Here is a 14,971-nt window from a genome sequence, read left to right on the forward strand (position 1 = left end):
TTGACACCATACACTAGTATGAGTGGAGCTATAAAACAAATAAAATGCACGTGAGAGAGATTGGTTATGGAGACTTGAGGGGCTGTGCTGGAGGGTGGTAGTCAGGAAATGTGTGGAGAGGGAGATCAGTGTGGGGTCCCAACAAACAGTATCGCACCGGGTGCCACCAGCGCGAAGCCGACCCTAACTGAGCTAGGGGTTACTGTCAGGAGAGCCAGGGGTGGCTCCATCGATGGTAACTCAGTTTCCATCAGTCTGACAGAACAGGGACACAGAGAGGCTTATTTACAAGCCCCTTGAGCCGCTTGTGCGCCACCTTTAGAAAGAGAAAGTACTGCACGGGCGGGTTCAAGGGGCTTCTAAATATGCCCCAGAATTTACAGAGCAGGAGGACCAATGGTTTAAGGAATACGGTATTCATCCCACTGAGACAAAACACAATGGAGGTCCTTAGTACTATGTGCCTACTTGGTCTGGGCTCAAGACGAGATTGACCGTACCGGGCATCGGGTATTTCCCCAGGAGGATAGAATAGTGGGGGCCACTTTTGTTTTTGGGGGTTGGTTTTGTAGCAGTGCAGCGTTTTTAAAAGCACTGTAGAGCTCCTTGCACGTCCAACTGTTTTCAGGCAACATTAAGCGTCAAGATAACTCTGGTGATGAATGTACCCCCTGGAGGGAGATGGGAAATTTGTCTAGTGACAGTTTTGACTCATCTAAGGTAGCACAGAGGGTTAATATGCCTGCTGCAAAGAGCATGTACTATGCGGGTCACAGAACAGTATTTTATGTGCATAGCTGAGTGGATTACGTGTATCTTATAGCATCCCAGAAAACCCAGCCTCAAAAATGAAGTTATCATAGACATTCAAAAATGACATAACAGTTCTATACAACATATCAAAATAGGAAAAAAATCTTGTGAAAGCAAAGTACATCAACCAAGGGTGAAGCCCAACTTAATTACTAATATAGTAATTATTTAAATAAAGCTAAAAGAAGGCTTTACAGCTTAGACGAGTATGAATAGTTCGACCTTTTGCAGTAATTAAATTAGCTGATATCTGTGTTGGTAGAACATGAGCTGAGTGGTGTTAGCCACTTTCAATCTCGCATGAGTTTCACAATGTACAGTTACGGGTGCGCATGCGCGGTTGTTCACAGTGATCCAATTTAAGCGGACGCGAGTACTTACAGGCCGTACGCTGAGCTCACTGTGAGGCTGGTGATTTGCTGGGGCGGCTCACCATCCACCCACACCAACTGGACCACGAGTTCCGCCTGGTACCCCGGGGGCATCCGCACCGGCCGCGATTTTACACTGCAAATAAAAGAAAAGAATGTGCGATCAGGAGGCGCGTCAATGACTAGGGGCAGCAATAATATTGTGAGGTCCGGGGTCAAGGGTGGCCCTACACCACACGCTCAAGCATTGCTCTTTGTCAGGAAGGACATTCGCGAATTCTAGCAATACAATACATCGAAGCTTCTGTACACTAGTAAACAAAAGCAGCTCTAATCTAAGGAAGGGGTGATCCATGCGAGATGTTCAGGATTGCCTTTGACTATGTAATCAATTCCAATATAGATTACTTGCATACAAATGTATCAAATGAGCCGGTTTTGGACAATTGACACAGATCCACATAAGATCCTTTACATTTAATGTACATGGTGGATTGGTATCTTTAAGACATACTATGGATCCAGCTTTCCGTAACTTACATCCAGAATCCCCCACTCCAAACTACACTTGTTGCATTTGGAAAGAACATGTGAATAAAGTCAGGCCATGTGTGGGAACCCCTACATTCTTACACTGTGAAAAGACGCGTGAGTAACACGCCGTGTGGGTGGGTCAGAGATAGTGTTCATCCTCAGTTTCCTCAGGCAATGCATCCCTGAGATAAGTCACCACAAAACATATCAAAATACCGACAATTTAGTAAGGACAGACTCAATAAGTGGGCTCTAGAGTAGAATTAACATATTTAAGAAGATTTATCACAAGAATTACAAAAGATACAACACAGAAAAATACATGTTCAGATGCATAAAATCATTGCCATGAAGTCTCTTGACAACAGGGCATAGGGCCGGACTGGCTGTAGTGGGCACCTTCCGTTTCCCCGGTGGGCCACCAGGGTAGGGGCCGGTTTTGAGCCCCTGTTGACCGTTTTGTTAATGGGGCCGGCAATATCGCCCCCTGTAACAAAATCGTCCGAAATCGCCCTGGCAAACAGCTCGGCCGCAAAACCCCCTGACCCTCGGGGGGCCGGTTGAGCAGTTTGCCAGGGCCCGTTTTGGTTCCCAGTCCGGCCCTGATAGGGCATCACAAAGTTGTGGGCCAAAACGAAAACTATTCCAAATCTCAAGTGAGCAGCAACAATCAATAAGAGATTGGACAGCATGCCTAGTAGCAACTGAAAGTCATCCCCAAAAATTCTGAGTCACCCACCAAAATTAAGAGTTTATATAAGGTGTTCTTGCATATAAAAGTACTAAAACTGCAACTTCATCATCCTGTGGGCAAAAGACTTACAATATCAGCAAAGGACACGGTTTTATTAGATGTCCAATTGCCTTACTGTCTAAAAACTATCCCAGTACATGAATATTGATTCTGCTCCCTCTATGCTAATGCAAAAAGAACAATTGATGGACAGAATGCAGAACGATGTCATGCATTCACCCCAGTACGGAGATCTGGGCCTAAATCCATCGAGTTTTAACCCAGCCATATGCAAATCAGTCTTGACCCTGCCCCCAATGGTAACAGTCCAGCCCGAACTGCCAAGCCAGGTCCTCCCTGGACTGAAAACAAGCATCCTAGGACCGGTTTCGGGGTTTCACCCCTCTTCAGCCAGGATAGCTTGATTCTAGTGGCATGGAGAGCACGGGACTCCTGTCTGAGCATACCCGTCCCACTCAGGGTGACAAATTAAAAAACAACAGTTGATGGACAGAATGCAGAACAATGTCATACATTCACCCCAGTACGGAGATCTGGGCCTAAATCCATCGAGTTTGAACCCAGCCATATGCAAATCAGTCTTGACCCTGCCCCCAATGGTAACAGTCCAGCCCGAACTGTCAAGCCAGGTCCTCCCTGGACTGAAAACAAGCATCCTCTGACCGGTTTCAGGGTTTCACCCCTCATCAGCCAGGATAGCTTGATGCCAGTGGCATGGAGAGCATGGGACCCATGTGTGGGCATACCCCTCCCACTCGGGGAACAAATTCAAAAAGAACAATTTATGGACAGAATACAGAACAATGTCATACATTCACCCCATTACAGAGATCTACGCTTAAATCAATTGTTTTTTTGCTCCCCATGCCATTCCAGTTTGCACCCAGCCATATGCAAACAAGTCTTGACCCTGCGCCAAATGGGAACAGTCTAGCCCGAACTGCTAAGCCAGGTCCTCCCTGGAATGGAAACAAGCATCCTTGGACAGGTTTAGAGGTTTCACCCCTCTTCAGCCAGGATAGCTTGACTCCAGTGGCATGGGGAGCACAGGACCCACATCTGGGCATACCTGCCCCACTCAGGGTGACAAATGCAAAAAGAAAAATTGATAGAAAGAATGCAGAACGATGTCATACATTCACCCCAGTACAGAGATCTGGGCCTAAATCCATCGGTTTTTTGCCCCCATGCCATTCCAGTTTGAACCCAGCCATATGCAATACTGTCTTGACCCTGCGTCCAATGGGAATAGTCCGGCCCAACTGCTAAGCCAGGTTCTCCCTGGACTGGAAACAAGCATCCTAGGACCGGTTTCAGAGTTTCACCCCCCATCAGCCAGGATAGCTTGACTCCAGTGGCATGGAGAGCATTGGTCCCACGTCTGGGCATACCCGTCCCACTCGGGGTGACAAATGCAAAAAGAACAATTGATGGACAGAATGCAGATCGATGTCATAAATTCACCCCAGTACAGACATTCTGGGACTAAATCCATCCTTTTTTAGCTACCCGTGCCATTCTGGTATGAACCCAGCCATATGCACATCAGTCTTGACCCTGCGCCCAATGGGAACAGTCCAGCCTGAACTGCCACGCCAGGTCCTCCCTATGTTGGCAGGGTATGCCCAAACGTGGGTCTCTTGCTCACTTTGCAACTGGATTGAAGCTAGACTGGCTGAAGAGAGGTGTTACCCCAAAACCGGTCCCAGGATGCTTGTTTACGGTCAGGGAAGACCTGGCTTGGCAGTTCGGGCTGGACTGTTCCCATGAGGCACATGGTCAAGACTGATTTGCATATAGCTGGGTCTGAACTGAGGTGGTGAAGTGAGCTAAAGAACGATGATAGATTCAACCCTGGTCTGGGACTGGTGGTGAGTGTCAGAAAAGTTTCATCGCTCTGTCCATCATCTCCTTGTTTTTGCTTTGTTTGCCCTAAATTGGCATGGTATGCCCATACGTGGGTCCCATGCTCACTTTGCCACTGGATTCAAGCTAGCCTGGCTGATGGGAGGTGTTTCCCCGAAACCGGTCCCAGAATGCTTGTTTATGGTTCAGGGAAGACCTGGCTTGGTAGTTCGGGCTGGACTGTTACCTGGACATGGTCAAGACTGATTTGCATATAACTGGGTCTGAACTGTGGTGGCGAAGTGAGCTAAAGAACTATGATGGATTCAACCCTGATCTGTGACTGAGGGTGAGTGTCTGAAAAGTTTCAGCACTCCATCCATCATCTCTTTGTGTTTGCTTTGGTTGCCCTAAGTTGGAAGGGAATGCCCAGACGTAGGTCTCTTGCTCACTTTGCCACTGGATTGAAGCTAGCCTGGCAGATGAGGGGTGTCACCCCAAAACCGGTTCCAGGATGCTTGTTTCCGGTTCAGGGAAGACGTGGCTTGGGAGTTCTGGCTGGACTGTTCCCATGAGACACAGGGTCAAGACTGATTTTCATATTGCTGGGTCTAACCTTAGGTGGCAAAGTGAGCTAAAGAATGATGAGGGAATCAACCCAGGTCTGTGACTGGGGGTGAGTGTCTGAAAACTGTCTGCGCTCTGCCCATCATCTCCTTTTGTTTGCTCTGCACTCAATGCTAATGTCATTCGGAGATGCAGGGCAAACTAGTTTCAAAAGCAACAGTGAACTATTGTGAATGAATACAGTGCAGTGAGCTAGCAGAAGGGCCTTGGGAAACTGCAACATTATGGTGTCCATGTTGGAAAGTTTTCTTCGAGAACAACGTCAACAGGAATAAACAAACATTTCTTTGCTTGGCTGTGTGCTGCAGAAATAATAAACAGCAAATGTACAGAGGAAGCCATCCTTTTTGAATAATATGGGGTTGAGGTCTAACTGAGGCTTAGTTAGCATGCCGCAAAAGAAGGTACTTTAACAAGTCACTACAAATTTGTTTTTAATGTAATAGCATCATATCAGTATAGACATGTAAATTTGAAAATAAATGAAAATTTTGAACGTTAATAATGCGCAGTTTTTATCAAATAAAATACAAATTCCCACGCATGCCATAAGACACCCCTGGTTTAGAGCCGAGCGACTTGCGCCAGTTCATGTCCTTCTCCATTGGGACCTGGATACAATAAGGACCATGCACTATGGCTGCAGACGGATGAAGGTGGAGCAAAGCCGATGCGTGGACCTCCCCTTGGGGTCCAGGAGGCCTGACGTCAGCCTCTTAGCTTCTCACTTATGCAGATTGCAATATTCCACCAATTATGGAAAAGGAAAATAAGGAACATGAAAACCAATATATGCCCGAAGTGCTGAAACTCGAGCCAGCTATCCGTGAAATGAACAGCCTTTACTACAGGAAAGAGTCCACATCTCTATGCGTTGTTCTTTTAATGTGTACCGAAAATCCTTTGACTTCTTTCCAAAAACCTCTATTTTCCAGGAAGCGCAACACGCAAACATCTGAAATGTTTACCTACAACAAGATCAAATTAGATGCCGGCAGAGAAAAGCCGAGCAGGCTGAGAAGAATAAAGATAATTACGAATGCACTAAAACAAGCGCAAACATGGCACTCGATACAGCTGCAATTACCATGAAATTACAGCCTTCCAGGGCTGCAGAGACGGCAGCCCTTGGAACACCACGCGGCGCGGTACCCAGAGCAGGATCCTGGCTCCTCCCAGGCAGCATGTTTGCACAGAAGTCTTCTGCTTCAGTGCCTTCCTCTGCTTAGCTGTGACAGGCCACAGGTACAGAGCTGCGGGTGCCTTCTGCACTATTGTCATTAGGGAACCTCAGCAAAATGCCATGAATTTGCTAATTGCATTTGCCCTCTACATGTCAGAAGGGCGTATTGTAAACTGCCCATGTTCAATATCAAAGATGAAAGTGAGGAGGGATCTAAGGCGTCTGTGTGTAGAGGTGCACAGATGTGGGGAGTGGTGAGAGAGCAGTGAGTAGACCTGAAGTAGAGGAGACAGAGCAGCCGAATCCTTTCCCATGAGCTTGCATAATTCCCAAACATGGCTCTTCCACTCAGTTAACCCTGCCAAATGTGGGGCCAAAACGGGTTCAAACATGGTCAGTAATGGGTCTCGAGTGGTGCCAACCATCATAAAAACAGGAGATCTGTTTTTAACTCATTTCCAATGACCTGGATGGATCTGTGATCCTAACACACTAGCAGGCCATGACACTTTTGCACACAGTGCGTGAATGACAATAGACTGCTCACCTCCCCAGGGCCGCGATTATGATTGGCTGCCAGATTATGCGCAACGCTGGAGCACAGCGGTCTCCACCATACACTGACAGACCCCTTTAGATGGGCTGTGGAAACAGGAGACAGCTTGAAGGTATCCAAGCATTTTGGAAGAAGGTTTCCTCTTCAACGCCCATCTGCTGCTAAGAGTTGGACAACAACAGGGAGAGAAGGAGAGGGAGAGGTAGAGCTAAAGAATTATATAGAGAGTAAGAGAAAGCTAGCCACAGAACTAAGGATAGGGTACTAGAGAAAGAACAAGATGAGAGAGCTAGAGGGAGAGCTACATAGAAGTATAAATACATATATATATATAGGTAGTTATAGTTAGGACTTAGTTTTCATAGGAAATGCATTTTTTGTTTTGCTAATAACTTTGGTGCAGTTTGACAAATCTTTACAAACGTTTCAAAACTTGTTTGCCATGCACTTCACATGCTGTTTGTTAAGTTTTTGGGGTGATCGGTCAAGCGGGTGCCGAGAAAAAGGAGGGGTCCCAAAACATGGTCTTCAAGTGCATTTTCCCAAAGAGAATTTAGATACGACTACAGGCTGAACTGCTGAACAGAATTACTCACATTTGGCAGAAAGCTAGATCTTGGTCCAGAAAGATCTCTTTAAGTAATATGGTGCAAATCTGTTCAGTAGTTTTGGAGTTATTAAAGAAAAAAGATTTATGTATAACTAGAGACACAGATCCACAGTGGTGGATCCATGGATCCACGCGCAAACGGTAATGCTGTAATTGGCTGGCTCCAACCTGAAAGGAAAGTTCCAGTAGTCATTTTGTGTATTGGGACGCGGTCCTGGGGGGAAAAAATGAAATTTAAAATTGATAGAAGGGGTCAGAGTAGAGGTACCCGGACCCCATGGGACTGATTTAGGGGTCTGGGAGGGGCCCCTCATGGGGATGGAATTGCTGGAAAACCTTTTTTTTGCGCATTTAAGGATCCACGGATCCACTGCGGTGCTCAGCACAGTCCTCTGTGTGAATCCATTGCAGATCTGGGGATCCAAACCCCAATTACAAAAACAATAAACTCACTCATACACTCTCTAACAACCCCATTCAGCCACTCACACACCCACTCACAGACCCACAAAACCACTCACAGACACACACAGTCACTCACACAACCATACAGCCACTCACACACCTACTTCCACACCCACACAGCCACTCCTCCACCCATTTACACATCCACACAACCACTCACACACCCATATAGCCACTCACGCACCCATAAAATCACTTGAACAGCCACTCACTCGCACAGGCACTGATACACTTATAGAAATTACAATATCATATATTATTAATTGTGTTGTTGTTTTAGTATTGAATGTGTGCAATATAACTGGCAGACGCCTTATTTGCCCAAGGATTTGCAACAGATCTGCAGATCCATAAAATTAATTTAAAAAAAATTAAAATTAAATTAAATTAATTTGAAGAAAGACTTGGGGGTATATTCTCAAGGAGTTATCGCCGAGTTATAGGCACTTTAGCGCAGCCAAAGTCCCAATAAAGTTATCGCCCCATTCACAAGCTGGTGCTAACAGCCGATATCACCAGTTTTCCGGTGATAGTATCCTCAAAAAACAACGCCACGGATGACCCCGGCAACTATCGCTAATAAGATGCAGAGTAGGCGTACCCGAGCAAAAAGCTGCGACAACACCACTTCGCAACGACCAGCCAGATCGGCGATACACAAAACATGTGATAAGGCGTGTTAGCAGGAGGAAACTAACACCTGCTCTGACCTGGTGCAAAGTTGGACGACAACCTGCACCAGAAAAGGGAGCACAGCCCAGAACCACACCTGAAGACCAACAGATGCCATGGAGCCCCTGATCATGCAGCACGGAGCCCCAACAGGGTCACAACACCCACCGCCACCACACCCAGAACCGTCACTCCATTACCCCCCTCCCCGTGACTACCACAGGGGCATAACAGACCAAGACAGCGGACCTCCAGAAAACACACCAATCTCACAGACCCAACACCAGAGAATGTCATTGCCCACTCCAGGCTCAAAAGGACAACCATCCTACGCAGCCTGACCACCATTGCCCACAGGCTGACGTTACCAACACACCGGACAACCAACATCCCTCCAGCTGCACATGTTGGCCTCTGGTACCTTCCAAACAGCAACTGCCAGAGTCGGAGGAGTCTCACAGCCAGCACAATCCAAGTTCATCACAACTGTCCCAGATGCCATCATCAACTTGGTACCCCAGTACCCATACTCCCCCCACACTGCGCATGAACAGCTGGAGACCAAGCAAGGCGTCTACGCCATAGCTCGCTTCCCGCACGTGTCAAGGGGCAATTGACTGCACACATGTCCTACTTGTGCCCCCTGGTGACACTGCACACAATTACCTCAACATAAAGCACACGCATTCTATCAATGTGCAGGCAACAGTAGACCACCTGGGATTCGCCACCAACGTCATCGCCAACTACACAGGCAGTGTGCATGATTCCTACCCCTACCCACAGTCCATCATCAACCAGCGCTAACAGGATGGCATCCATGGATATGCACTGCTCGTTGGCAAGTACCAAATAAACACACCACACCCCCCATCTCCACAATCATGCAAATCACAACTCCTGGGAATGCAGACGTCGCAGACTTACATTCAACATGCCAAACAACATGCTCACCCACCAGACACGACAGCATAACTTACTGCAGAAACCTGGGCTAGCCATGTACATGAGCCATGAACGGCATGGCGCCTCAGCTACACAATAGCGGAATGTGGGGAGAGGTGGGAACCAGGCATGTGCGACAGAGGCAAGTGACCCATGAATGAGAAGGTACACAATGCAAAGTGTGGCGGAGATGTGCTGGACAGACTGCAGTATGCAGACTACAGATATATCCATGTCCACATACACCGCTGGTGTATGGAGTGTAGTGGACAGTGGACGCAACCATGTCACCCCAGTCAGTGGGGAAGATCGCGGAAATGTAGCTTGTGACGCCCCCCCCCCCCGTAAGCGTGAGTGGAGGGGGCTTGGCCCGGCATATGCCAGGCATGCGTAGGGGTGTGAATAAAAAGCACGTGGCTCTGGGAGTGGTCCTCTTCCTGAATGCCCAACGAGGCCGTCACCGTGAGTGGTGTTGCCTGCGAACATGTGCGCCTGCTGCACCCCGGGACGCTGGTCCCCGACCCATCATGCCCGCCTCTGCGCAGCCAGGCCTCACTGCTCACCAGCCGACACGGACGTGTGTCAAGGAAGGCCCACCACGTGCCGGTGCAAGCCCGAGGCCTGCGAGCTTAGCAGCCTCCTCAGACCATCACGGCCTCCGCGACACAGGCGCGCAGTACTCCTTTCTCGTTTACATACTCCACCGCCATCTGCCAGGTCGGTCACACATTTGGAACTGAGTCTTGATTACACAATGGCAGAGTACACACTTTGTGGCTGCGTTTATGTCACTATACTCCCTTCGATGTGGTGCCACCAACTCTGTGCGTAGCATCCTGCATGACATCTGTCTGTGGTCCCTTTCTGACTATTGCCTTTGGCATACACTGCGTCGAGTAAGTCATACAGTTGGAACTGAGTGCTGATTTGTGTATGGCAGAGTTCATATCCTGAACGCATGGAGAGGAGTAAAAGGAAGACGTGGTGCAGTCCGGAGGAAAAAAGGATCCCCGTTACGGAGGTGATCGAACACTGCCAACAACTGCTCTGGTGTCACGGACTCTGTGCATCGCGAGCCAATGACACACAGCTGTGGGTCCCTGCTGACCGCTGCCTCGGGCCTACACTGCGGTCGAGTAGGTCACACATTGGGAACTGAGTCTTGATTTCATGATGTCTGAGGCCGTATATTTATGGCAGCTTTTATCTCACTGTACTCCCTTCGATCTGGTGCCAGCAAATCTGTGCATAGCATCCCAATGACACATGTCTGTGGGCCCATGCGAACCGCTGCCTCGGACCTACACTGCGGCCGAGTAGGTCACACATTGGGAACTGAGTCTTGATTTATTTTTGGTAGTTTTGATATCATTGTACTGGCCTCATCAAGGTGTGGTGCAGCGGCCAGGGCGACTGACTCCGGAATCTGCGGATCACGGTTCAATCCCCGGCACCGGCAGCAGATTAGCCCAGCACCATGTGACTCAGGGCAATAGCTTGCTTAATCTTCCCGATGGCCCCCAGCACCTAGAGACCCTTACGGGTGATTGTTCGCGCTTTACAAATGTGGATTATTATTATTATTATTATTATCGCAGACTGCATACCCCTACAGCTCCGGTGCCACTAAGTCTGTTCCCCAACAGCCATGGACACTTTCTGGTTGGACTTTGGTGGTGACTGAGTCTATGGACTTGGGGTTGTCTTCATCATCATGTCGGTGATACTAATTTTTTGGCAAAAACGAGGCTGTAGCATTCAACACCTCAATTTGCCACTTCCGGATGGTTTCTACCCTCTGCATCTTGCCCTGGAGGACACCTTCCACTGTCACCCGCAACCCTCCGCCACATTCACCTCGGACATCGATGAGGACCCGCTCAGCTTGCGTGGCCCATCTCACTGCACCGCAATTCACCGTCCCATGGTGGTGTGCCTGTGCCGGCCGCAGTGCATCCAGGGCCACTAACTCTGTGCTGCTTAAGTCAGGGACCCTGTCTGGTGAGATATTGGATGGCATCTGAGACGATGGCCTTGGGGTCCTCAACGCAATGTGTCTGTTGGCCTGCGCTGTCCGCTGCCTCCGGACTTTAATGCTGTCCATCAGGGCTCACACATCACATCGAGTTCTGACCGGCTCGGCCCGGACGTGGCATCGCCGCAGGAGGCACACGCCACCACCGCCAGGACCTCCTCCAAAAGCCAGAGTCGAAACAGCCGTACTGGCAGACTAACGGAGTTGCTTACACCTGTCGTGGATGCCATCATCTGCCTGCTACCCTGCTCATTACTCCAGGTGCCAAAACCTCAGTGCACTACAACTCAAGGACCATTTCTGAATGAGTTGTGTGCTGTGGTGAGCTCACGCAACAATGTCACCTCAGTGCATGTGTAACACACACCACAGCAACTGTATCTGAAATAACCTGAAGGGACACATTGCTCGAGATTTTTTCCACATGAGCACGCTCAACTCCAGTACCCCAACCTCAGTGCACTGCAACTCACGGACACTTCTGTTTGCAAATTGGGTGACCTCTGTACTTGCTCTGGCTACCACCATGATGCACCGCAGTTGTCTCTGTCATGCTGGTGTTACCTGTTTCATTTTTAATGGTGTTCACTGTTCAAGTTGTTGCCAGCACCAACCACTCCGTGCGGGCTGGCTTACACTCACCCCACACCAATCCAGCACAGGCGTCACTGTACATGTTACCCTGCCAATAAAGTGACTGGGCGCATGTGCCCGTAGCCATTTACACAAACTATCTGCATGTGTACGTGTGGTCATGATGTATGCATGAAGGCCCCGGGGCCTCCAACATCACATTGTGCTGTGTACAGCAGACGCAACCATGTCACCGCTGGCAGCGGGTAAGACCTTGGACATGTACCTTTGTCGTCAGCCACTAAATGCGTAAGAGGAGTGGACTGGGCCATCCTACAGAGGTCCAGCGTGGGGGTGTGAATGATGATTCCGTGGCTCTGGGCGTGGTTCATTGCAGGAAATGTGCACATGCATGTGTATCTGTTGCGGTGTGGGTCTCCTTTGTGGGGTGTAGGTGGTCCCTGATGGGACTTAAACACCCACGTATGTGATCTAGTTTGGCTTCCATAAGCTCTGAGCCCACCCGCACCTGTTCGCCCACCTCCTTTTGGCATTCTAACACCTGGCATTGAAATGCGATGTGTGCCTAGGTGAAGTGTTGGGAGCCAGCCATTGTGGCGGGTGCTTCCTGCTGTGTCGTCTGTGCAGGTGCTAGGGTTTCCTCTGTGTGGCTTGGCTGCCCTGTTTCTTGGGGTGGGTTGCCTGAGATGTCCATGGGCTGTTATAGGGCGTCGGGTCGAAGGTGTGGTGGGCCTCTCCAGCATCACTGATGGGTTATCTGGTCTGCTCTGCTGGAGGTGTTGTTTGTCCATCTGCAATGTGAAGGGGAGACGCATGTTGACATTATGTTGGTATGTATGTTGGCACATTGATCTAGTTTACATGCAGACTGTATGACTATGTACATTGTGACTGTTTGGGAGGTGCTGTATATTTGTTGAGGGACAGTGGACATTTGGACTACATGACGGATGTGTGGTTGTTCACGTGCATTTCCATCTCACAGTTTCCTGCTATGTTAGATGTGATTGGCCTGTTTCTGCGCATTAGCGGACCCAGTTGTGTCCTCTGTTCTGCAGGGTCGGTGTTGAACTTTGTGCCACATTGTCGTCGGATGTGCTGTTATTGATATGTGTGTGTGCTGCAGTGTGCCACGGGGATCAGGGACATGATCCAGGGTCATTGTGGGTGTGCAGTGTGCTACACATTTTTGTGCATGTGTGACATTGTGCCCATCTCCCCCGTCCCACCAGGCCCTGGTCGTTACTCACCCTGTGGATGTTGTGTCAGGTCCTGTTGAGCTGTGTCCAGACTCCCAACTCCTTGCCTCCGTTTCCTCCTGCTCCTCCTGTGGTTCAGGACTCCCACCTCCTGTTGCCGTTGCTGCCTTCCTGTTGGCAGCAGGTTTTTGCTTGGTTTGGCTTTTCACATCATGCCAGCACCTCTTGTCCTCCTCCATTGACCTCCTCGACACTCCGACTGCATTCACGCTTGTCATTTTAACGTTCAGTGTGTGGTAGTGTTGCTGATCTGGTTTTCCTGCAGACTGCTCCCCCTCTGCCTCTTCCTCTTCTCCTTGCCCTTCCCCGACCACGAGGTTCCTTGCTGGTGGTCTATGGGGCTTGTAGAGTTCGCGTCGGCTTCTACACTCGGTCCGGGTGCATCTATGTTGCTATGCAGTTTCTTTTTTTCTCCCTTTTTTTCTCTGCTTTTATAGTGCATTTTCCCGCATGATGCGTGGGAATTGCAGGCCTGCCACTGTTTTTCGCTGATTTTAGTATCACGCTTGGCCTCATTGCAACTTTATTTGCGTTTGTGTTTCGCATTTTTGCGGCGTCGTGTTGACTTTATCACAGACATTTGTCGTGTTATCGTGAGCCTATCGCATGGTACTGCCGGCTTGTGAATACCACGTTACCGCGGTGTTAATTTCCCGCAATGGACTGCGATGAGAAGAGTTGCGTTAAGCTACTATTGCGGTAGTTATCACACGTTCTTGATAATATCCCCCTTGGTGCATGCATTTATAGTAACACTACATAAGTTACCTTAGCTTAATTTTTAGATTTCTTGTTTTAAAATATATATTAAGAACGAATGTGTGAATAAACTGCATTTATAAACTTGTGAAAATGTACATTAGTAAATTGAACTTCGGTCAAATCAAAGCACAAATTGTTTTTAAAAAAATTGTGAAATTCACTAAAACAATAAAGATTACAGGGACATTATAGTTAGGGACTAGTATTAAAAACCATAGAAATTCACTGAAATAAAACACAGGCTACAAGGACGTTATAGTTAGGAAATGGAATAAAAAAACTTCACTGAAGAGATCAGATTTTACACAAAAACTGAGAAATTCAGCAGTTATAGTCATCTCAAGTAACTATAACTCGTTTCCTAAGGTAACTATAACTCGCGGCCTTGACATTACCCTACATGTTACATCATTGATGACTTCTTCTATGACATCATTGATAATACATTTGCAGTGAAATTATTGATAAGAAAACTGTGCATGGCAGGGGCACAGGTAACCTTAACTCATGTCCTATGGTAACTGTTTAAAGTGTTGCACAAAAACTTTACGAATTGCCTTTCAGGTAACAGTAAAACTGTGAAAAAACACCCCAAAAGGAGCCCACAACAGAGTTAGGAAATAAGAGTAGGTTTTAATAAATACAACAATACCAGAATGACAAACATCCAATCAGTAGAACAGGAGATATTTAATTTTGCAGTTGTTAGTGAAAAATAGCTCCAAAAAGCACAAAGCACTATTGGGGATATCTGGTGGTGCCGGACTGGGACAAAGTCACATGTTCAGGCCAACCATGATAGAGCACGGGCCAGGTACAGGGCCCAGTTAGTCCCGCTGAAGAGATAACCTTAAATACTAGTTGCGGAGCGTTGGTTCTGAGATGCAGCATGAGGTCCTGTTACATTTTTCATTAATTCACACAGTGCAATGTTTAATAAAAGTAA

General features: G+C 48.1%; 1 protein-coding gene across 8 annotated transcripts in view; it reads right to left on the reverse strand.

Moving 5' to 3' along the window:
* Nucleotides 1-14,971, reverse strand: part of STXBP5L (syntaxin binding protein 5L) — a 1,956,595-nt gene that overhangs the window by 596,201 nt on the left and 1,345,423 nt on the right. For all 8 annotated transcript variants that reach the window (XM_085621040.1, XM_085621038.1, XM_085621036.1 and 5 more), the window contains exon 17: nt 1,195-1,320. In XM_085621040.1, the coding sequence (XP_085477166.1) occupies nt 1,195-1,320 (126 nt within the window). The remainder of the gene's footprint in view (nt 1-1,194; nt 1,321-14,971) is intronic.

This window comes from Triturus cristatus, chromosome 8 (assembly GCF_964204655.1).
Source record: "Triturus cristatus chromosome 8, aTriCri1.1, whole genome shotgun sequence".
NCBI lineage: Eukaryota > Metazoa > Chordata > Amphibia > Caudata > Salamandridae > Triturus > Triturus cristatus.